The sequence below is a fragment of the Hippoglossus hippoglossus genome, chromosome 3 (genome assembly GCF_009819705.1).
Source record: "Hippoglossus hippoglossus isolate fHipHip1 chromosome 3, fHipHip1.pri, whole genome shotgun sequence".
NCBI lineage: Eukaryota > Metazoa > Chordata > Actinopteri > Pleuronectiformes > Pleuronectidae > Hippoglossus > Hippoglossus hippoglossus.
This window is the reverse complement of record NC_047153.1, coordinates 20,203,446-20,212,979: the sequence shown is the minus strand read 5'-3', so window position 1 is coordinate 20,212,979 and position 9,534 is coordinate 20,203,446. Positions and strand designations below refer to the sequence as shown.

Sequence of the window (9,534 nt, the reverse complement as noted above, 5' to 3'; positions counted from 1 at the left end):
CACCTCGGAGTCTGAAAACATGAGCATTCAGCGTCACAGCTTGTCGACTCAGCCGTCTTGAAAAGGTGACTCATATTCCACTTTTTGTTTCGTTCACACTCATTTGTGCAACACAAAGATACGTTTGCGGACAAATGTTGCTCCGGCTGCATGAAGCCATCATCACGACACAATGATTAAGGCCAAATCACATTTAACTCACAGCAGCGTTCCTGGCAGACTGGTACGAGTTTCATCAGGAGCCACAGTATAAAAGCTCCAAGTCTGTTTTCTGATTTTTTTGGCTCATGGACATGTGGCTCAGAATCAATCAAATTTATATCAGCAGAACAAATTAGTTGCACTTATACATTTTCAGATCGTGGATCTATTTTTATTCCTCCACAACATTTCACACAATACATTAGGCCTCCCAGACATTTTGTAAAATGACTGATTAGGTTTATTCCATTGGGAGATTTGATGAAAGTAGGAAAAAGGAAGAATCTAAATTCTAAAGACAATGAAAAAACATTACAACAGTAATAATTTGGATTTCATATAACTGGGATTAGGCCACACACAAGCTGTTTGAACAGATTTTAAGATATTCTTGTTCTGGCACCTTAAACAACACTATCTGAATCACTTATTTTGAAGTGAGTACAGCTGATCTATATGGATTAATGCAGGAAGGAATTTGAATTGTGGATATAAGGACAATTAATATGCTGTTTAAATGATGTATTTACCCACTGACACGGCAGCCACTAAGACTGGCTCTCTCTTGTGGCCAGAAACAAACACACATGCTCTGACCTTTCACTTAATTATCTAGCGACTAATCTTTCATACATGTTCTCACCACGTCCAGTTATAACTTTTCATCTGAACTCACCAATTGAGTAAATGGACCCTCCTGTTTCCTTGCAGCACAGTGAATCCAAAAGGAGTGAAAGCCAGAAACGCAGGGTTGCCAGACACATCCTGACAGACAACACACATCCATAGGTTTTGTTATTGTAGCAGCAGAACTTTAAATATTGGTGAGATTTGAATTTTGATATACACTGAAAAAAGAAAAAAATTACCAACTAAAAAATACTTTCAAATTTAAGTCATGAATTTGTTTTTCCTCAGAAGCTTCTAATTACAGAATAGGTTTATATTACAAAGACCACCTTGCATGGATGAGGGTCCACTCCATATGTCTCCAGCATCTGAGCCTTCTGGAGGAAGTTGAGCTCTGACGTTTCGGGACTCTGACCTCTGGAAGAAAAAAAACTATCAATCAAACAAACAATCAAACAAAACAATAAGTCTGTTAATTGGATTGTCACAACCATCCATCACCTCAGACATCGTGTGACTGAATATATGTTCTTATGTGCTTCAGCAGGGTGTGTGTCCCTATAAGGAATAAATCTCAACTCGCAATCTTAGTCTGATAATCAAATATGGTTATTGTGTCAAAAGAATAAAACTCAAGCTGTGTAATATTTCAGAGGCCTGTCTGATCCGATCTTTCCCAGGACAGAGACCAACGCTGTTACTAATGTTCTTAAAGCAGCTGTAGCCGGAGGTTGATACGGACCAAAAGAAATAAAGGATTAAAAATCAGTCTGTTGTCTCTCTAATCCTCACTGAGAATCATATGTGAGTACACTTAATCTCAGCCAAACCGTGTGGGCCTGTAGATTCTGCCAGCCTGGTGATAGTTAAAAAAAGGAAAAGCCATGACGTCAGGGGGTGGCCATGTAACAAAGATAAAGATATGTTAATTTTTATTCTCACACAACCTCTCTCATTGATCGGGGTCTTTGGACTACAGGAGGCAAAAGCAGATGCTTACACATCCTGCTGTGACACCAGTCGGACACGAGGATGTGAGCAAGGTCAATATATTTTACTATTTTAACATTTTACATTTTCATAACGTTTTTAATTCACAGGCTCGTTTAAGGTGGACATTTTATGTTATCTATTATATTTACAATAGTTGGGACGCAGGGACAATGTGTGTTTCTTGATTTCCTTCTGCCTGCACGACTGTTGTATGTCTGGTAAAATGACAGTAAAGTCTGATTTGATTTGATTTTGATTTGAAAGCAAAGCAACATTAGTGAACCTGACTGAGCAACCCGAACAGTCGCCTGATAAAAAACTGTGTCAAGAGGAGCCTGACATACCAATCGTCCAGGAGACTAATAATACAAATGGCATCAATTTTTGATTTTCATACAGCACCTCTCACACACCAAGGCCAAGTGCAAAAACATGTTCCCATGGAAGTGTCACGTGTGATGGCCCTGCTCATGTAGAAGAATCTGTGTGGACTGTGGAGCCACCCATCCTGTACCATGGTAATCACATGCTACACCTTTACCATCAGGATTCAGAAAGAAACACTTGTGAAAGTCAAACTTTGATATCAAGTATTTTTGATACGAAAAACTGCACCAATTTCTTTTGATCAATATCACGAGATGTTTTTCTTTGTATTCAATTACTCTGCCAAGGGCACGTTTACGTCTCTATCTGTGAGCGCCCTGACCTTGAATACTGTATGTACTGAGTGTTTGAAAAGCAGTCAGTACTTGCAGTATTTGAAATACACAAGCCGGAGACCAAGAAATCAAGGTTTTGATCCTCTTTGCTTAAAAGACTTAAACACAAGCTGACTGTGGTTCATTGGTGGAGTGTATTTTGCTCTTTGCTGCATGGCAGAAACTGTTAAGAACATACATGAATGCAGGGGAAATGTGTGTGGACCAGTACGTTTTATAGAAGGAACTCCATGTCTACACTCATTAGTTATTCAGCTGGCGTGTCTATATCATAATAGCTGCCAATGTTCTCTGCAGTGCTGCAGCCAGATGTAGCAGCAGAGTTTACTAACTGACGCCTGACTACAGATGGTGGAGGAAGTACATGGAGAGTTTTGGCTCCTTCTCTGCTCTGTAGTGAGAACTGCACCAACCCAGGTAGTCATCACTGTTGGAAACTACATTTACAAGCCAAAATCCTCCAAGTTTATATGCACAGTAGAGATTATGAATTCACAAGTGATGACATGTGAAGACATTCTCTATAGAATGGGAAGGTTAGTCAGCAGTTTCTCATCTTGCAACACCTTTTACACACAGTCAACGCATCAGGAACATTTGGGGTATAATTCAGAATGCAGACTGGAGAAGCCGGGGGTTCAAACCACCGACCTGCTGGTTACTGGATGACCCTCTCCTGAGCCACAGAGTGTAAAATTATCAAACAGAAGTAAAAGTCTTGTCAATTTTTCACCTCAACGCTTCTGAAATCTGATTCCCGCCGGCTGACATGGTTGACTTAGCTCACACTCTTTAAACACATTCATTTTACCGGTGGCGATCACCGCCTGAGGCAAGGTCCCTCCAAAACTGAGGGCAAACACTTGCAGTCTTCGATCTGCAGTCAAAACGTTCTTTGCAATGATGCCACTGGTGAATTATTGACCAAACACTGTCGTGTACAGGACGCTGACGACCAGATCCAGACATGTGAAGCAGTCTGTGGCTGCCCTAAAGCTGCACTCTGAGAGGCACGCAGAGTGTGAAGGAAATCCTGAGAGCGTAGTACACACACACACACACACACACACACACACACACACACACACACACACACACACACAAACACACACACACACACACACACACACACACACACCACATCAACACAGGTGTTAACTCAGCCCATTAAGTAGCTCTCCATTTCTTTGAATATTTACTTTCATAGTGAATATGAGATGTCATCCTTTGGTTTGTCAAAGTCCAAAAAAAGGTATTATATTTCCTGACTGTTTTGGATTATTTATAATCTGTTACTTAAAGGTGATATTAGCCAATTAATATCAATATTTTACCGGAAAAAATATTTATAATTTGTTTTCATGTAAAATTTGTGATACTCCAGTGTTACACCCTTAACGAGTGTTGACCTCTCATGTGTTATTTCTTAAAAAACCCTGTAAGAGCACATGTGGGAGCTGTAGTGCCGGCTCTCTGAAGGAGGATACACAGGGAAATGGACAGGTGTCACCTTACATCAGCTCAGTCTTGTGGATGTCAGCAATCCGCCGCTCCAGCTTCTCTGAGTGCTTGGGGAAGAACTGGAACTTGGAGCTGTAGCCCTCTGGGTGTTTCCCGGGGTCGTAGTCACCAATTTCAGCTGGAACACAGTAAAAAAAAAGAGACACGACAAAGGAAATTTTAGAATTTTTCTGTGAGGACTTTTTGTTGAACCCATTTATTTCCAAATAAATTGTATAGCTAAGGCATCAATCATGACTGAAGAAGAAATGACCACTCTTTACTAAAACTACGCAAGCAAACTAAATCATTACTGAAATCTTTGAAATGCATTGTAGCCAAACCGTTATCTTACATTTTATTTGTGTCCAACAACGGTGAGCGACATCCCTTTGGGGATTTTCATAATACATGGACCGGCTGCTGTGTTGTTGAGTTTAAATGTGCTCTGCTCTGGGCATTAAGATCACAAAATATCTACTGTGGTAGCATGCAGAGAGGCACAGTTTACGTATTGTCTTGAGAGAGGTTTGAAGAAGTAAAATCAAGATGTAAAGAAGCATTGTTCCATGGACATTTACATTACGTGATATTTTTACACATTTATGAGATATTCTTTTCTGCCAAGAGCAAATGGCGACGGTGGGCACATGGCTCACTTACTGACTAAAAGGTTGTTCCATATATAAAAGTAAAAATTTGACATAAAAAATGTTTGATATCAAAAACTATTTTAGTACGTTCTTAATATCAATATTATTTGATTTATTTCTTTGTATTTAATTAATCTGCCAGGGGCATGTTTCTATTTCTATTTCTATTTCTATATGGTCATTCTGAGAAAAGCTCACAGTAAACAAGTACACAATATAAAAGGCAGAAACCAAGAAATCAAGGTTTTGAATGCACCTTATAACGTAAGTGTGCACAGTGAATAGGCCGAGGCCGACTCAGAGAAACGCCAACCATCAGGTCTCAATCCAACAAAGATCCTCTTTGCATAAAAGACTTTTAACGCCAGCTGTCTGCGGTTTATTGTGTGGTATATATTTAGTCGTTTGAATACAGTACCTTTTAACAACATACATGAATACACAAAAAATGTGTGTGGACCATTACGTTTTATAGACTATTTTTCCAATATTTATCCACGTCTCCACTCATTAGTTGGCGTGTAATACCTCCTGCCAGTGTTCTTTGCAGTGCAGATGGTGGAGAAAACACACAGAGAGTTTTGGCTCCTTCTCTGCTCTGTAGAGAGAACTGCACCAACCCAGGCAATCAAAACTATATTTTGTGGAGCAAGTAGATGTAATGTAATACCAAGTGATGACATGTTAAACAGTGTCAAAAAGTGTGTATATAAGCCTTAAACACCTGGTGAAGACATGCTATATAGAAAAGGAAGGTTGAGCCTGTATGCTGAGGTTTTTACCAGATGAATAGATATCTCCCTGCATGAATATTGTAACAGTTGAAATTGTGAAGTGCGCCTTTAAGACATACTGTGTCGCCTATGAGAGGAGCAACGTCATCTGCTTTTTTATTTTTCCTTACGTTGCATGGAAAGGCTGAACTGTAGTTAAATAAATGTGTTTTGAATAAGTGTTGTAGACGTTCCAGCACCTCTGAGGACAAGATTGAGGTTTATTTGCCTATAACAAATAAGCAAATATCAGCCAGTGTCTTTCAGTATATCGATGTTCTGTATTGTGGGTTAAGGACACACAGAGAAAGAAATATGTAAATCCTGGGATTGTTAGAGAAGGAAAAGGCTGACAGGAGCTACTTGGCAAGAATTGACAGGTGAACTGCTCCTTCTCGCCTCTCAGCATGTTGATGAGCCAACATGACAAAAGAAGCCAAAATGTTAAACGTTTGCGCAGAACTGACAGACTCTCCGTTGAATTTGAATAATAACTGTCAGTATAGTTTTTTTGTGCTGTGAAGGGGATATTAAAATGAGTAATTAGTCAATTCATGATAAACACAACAGATTCTCAAGGTACTCATCAAACACAAGCAATGAGCCTTCAACATGCCGTGCTTGCACAACACCCACACACATACACACAAACACACACTTGGTTGTTAACAAGCCAGGGTCGTATGGAAATCATATAGAGTCTATAGAAGGTCATAAACCTGAATATTACATAGTTACTGGAAATAGAGTTTGAGGTGATGATTGAGGAGCACAAGTAGAATGAACAATGACAACTAACACTGAGATTTAAATAGCTTATTTCAGATTAAAGCAATTCTCAATGAGAAATAACATTTAGCTGGAATACATCAGTCAGAGTGAACCTCTGCAACACGTGTGTTTCTAGTCAAGGTAGCAACAACCTGTCTTGTGTGAGGACATGTTTGTGCCTTTTGGGGAATTGCTTGTAAATACAGTGTAGCTAAAGTCTCTTTTCTTAAATGATCACATTGTCGTACCTTGTAATATGTAGGCAGCCAGCAGAGCAGCGTCTGACGTCTTGCACAGCAGGCGACCGTGGTACAGATCCCTCTTAACCTGCAGGAAGACGAGATATCTGTGGAGCGGAACACAAATAAACTAATTGGGGTCATTATTTAGTTAGGGTCAATATATTGACAGCTGGACATTAACAACTGAGTAGGAGACTGTTAGGAGAATAACTATCTTCACATAGTAAGTTAGGACATGAGGTTCAAACAAGACAAGCCCACGTACAATCTCCCTAGAACCAAAGTGTTAGACAGAATAACATTTTGACCTGATGGCAGTGTTTAAGAAGTCAAGGAATTGTGAATTATTTTAGTATTTTCGTAAATATTAATTTAATGGTCATCCAACCAATACATGGTGATAAGAGGCTGAAAAACACATGACCTAGTCGGCAAGATATTGGTCTTAAAAATAAAAAAATTAATCAATCATGATATCGCTAATGATGTAGGAGCCTTTGTGTTTACTAGCCAACTTTGGATGTATGATATATATATAGAATAAATGTAGGCTAGCAACAACTACATTACTCCAGAGCCCTTTCACAATCCATTTACAATCCAATCACAATTACAATTTAGATAATATAATGAATGTATGATTATCAATCGGAAGTTATCTTCTGGACCATTAGACACAGGACATTTTAGCTGCCTCGAGGCAGAACTTGACCTAAAGCTTCAGAGAACTGACAGTGATATAAAATATGATTGCTGGTTCGCACTGAAGTCCACTGGGGCAGCTCGGCTGGTCTCGTCCCTAACAGCCATTACTTGTGTGTCATTTTCCCACACAGCAATTTGTCTCCAAGCAGCAAAGCAATAAATAGTAAAGCAGCACTAAGCAATGCTAAACGTCAAATAACAGTTAGTGTGCACATCACCTGATGATATTATGTGATGTCTGTTAATTTGTTTTCATTTGTATGCAGTTGTCAGTGGGTTTAATTTATCCTTCACAAAGTAAGCTGATCCCAAGAAAATAAGAGTAATGGCAAATGAGGAAACTGTACTTCAGCTGGTGATCCCCATTCAAATATGGATCCTTATATATACATTGAACCTTTTTGTTCGTCTGTATGTGGAGCGCATATCTCGCAAATTCTTCATCTTATCGGCTTAACACTTGGTGTGTATTGTATGTGTATTGCATGTGTATTGTAAATTGCCAGAGGAAGTGCCAGGTTTGGTGCGATTTGGACACGTGATACATTCAACATGAATAAAACTTGAATAAACAGGTGACCAGCGCTCTGTAGCAGTCAGTGGGGGTGGGGGAGTGTGCAGCACCTCTGAAATAGCTGATATGCAATATATAAAAAAAAGAGCTCTTAAGTAAATCAGTCAAACTTTATATATAACCCTCACGTGAACAGTAACAAAGCAGATTCAGTTTTATTTTATGAAAAACAATGACTATAAAGTCTTCATTGCAGATAAACCAGGTAGGATGAACGTTTTCTAACTTCACTCATATGACACTTGCAGATGGATGTATTTTTGTACATCTTTGACCGGAGTCAAAGTTCCCTATGAGGAAACACCTTGTGATTATTTCTCCCTGTTGTCAGGGCTGTAACATAAGCCAGACTGTTACTGTCTCTTTAAGGTTTAGGTTGATATAGTGACAGGTACACTTGACCTCAGCAGGAAAAAAAACGCTCAGAGTAACCATCCCTCTCATCAAACAATCTTTGATATGGTAGTTTGCTCCTGCTGTTTTTCTCCTCCCACCATGTTTCAGTCCTGCAGGAAGTTGGACCCTGATATTTATGATTAATGAGAGATGACAGAGGATCTGTGATTTCACCTGGAGATGCTTAGAACTGTGAACGTTGATGTCCCGGTGAGTTCATGATTGTAGCTCATGATGCTAATGACATTAGCTACTAGAGCACGCAGGGATTATGAAATGTGGCTGGTACACATGAAACCAGTAGGAATATCTTTATCTTCACTCATGAACATGTGGTAAAACCACTTAGCTTGCAGGCTAGCTAAGTGCTGCACGTGTTGCAGAGGCTCATGAAAGATGTTTGTGAGGCTCTGCAGAGCTGCTGCGTCATTTCCCTGTACAACTAATTTAACTGTGTGATTATTATGTATATGAAATGTGTATTCACTTTGAAATGTCAATGTTGACTGTATGGACCTTGAAGTACACTGTGAGTTGCGTTATGACATTTACATTGAGGTTGAGTTATAAAAGAAGAATTATTTTGAAATGCAGATCTTCAAGGACATTTATTTATATTTAATGAGTAACTGTCTTTCTTCTTGAAGACGTCTACAGCTGGAGCTTGAGTCGACATCAGTCTACAGTCTCATCTGCCGCCATCCATCAGCTGCTGTCCAGAAAGCCTCCATGTCCTCTCAACTTCCTCCTGGGACGTCCTGCTGGACATTCATTGAAGAACGGGCGGTAGGACTTTTTGAGTACACTCATTTTGTTTAACTTTTTTTAATGCATGTTTTAGTTTCTTGGCTTATTTGAACTTTAAAAGTTCTCAGGGTTTTTGTTTTGTGATCCACAAATTACTTGGCCAGTGGAAGGTTAAGGTTTTATGAGGATATTTGTACATTTCTTTGGTGATTTTTCATCATTCTATATATTCCTAGTGACCTACTTGGACACTGATTTTGTGGTTCAACATGTGGTCACATCTGTTGCCATTTGCGTTACTCAGGGGTGGATGTTCAGCTACTTAAGCAGACAGAAGAGAAGATTAGAGAACATTACTTCCTGGTTCCTGATCAGATACTCTTCACTATCTTAAAGGGACAGCTGAGTGGGGTGACATAAAAATGTGTAAATGACTAAATACTGCCAATCTCATTTTTCATGTCTCCACACTGGAGGCTCTATGTTTTCTGGTTGTCTCAAGGAGGGAATTTCTTCAATTTTGATACAAACATTTACTTGGACTCAAGGATGACTGGATTAGAATTTGTTAGTCATAGGTCAAGGTTATTGTGACCTCACAAAACACTTTTTTGCCTTGTGAATGTG

General features: G+C 39.3%; 1 protein-coding gene across 2 annotated transcripts in view; it reads right to left on the bottom strand.

The window, feature by feature from the left end:
• frmd5 (FERM domain containing 5) overlaps window positions 1-9,534 on the bottom strand; it is a 64,817-nt gene that overhangs the window by 6,956 nt on the left and 48,327 nt on the right. For both annotated transcript variants that reach the window (XM_034573415.1, XM_034573422.1), the window contains exons 5-8: window positions 6,492-6,589; window positions 4,062-4,185; window positions 1,161-1,248; window positions 878-966 (exon numbers count right to left, since the gene is read on the bottom strand). In XM_034573415.1, the coding sequence (XP_034429306.1) occupies window positions 878-966; window positions 1,161-1,248; window positions 4,062-4,185; window positions 6,492-6,589 (399 nt within the window). The remainder of the gene's footprint in view (window positions 1-877; window positions 967-1,160; window positions 1,249-4,061; window positions 4,186-6,491; window positions 6,590-9,534) is intronic.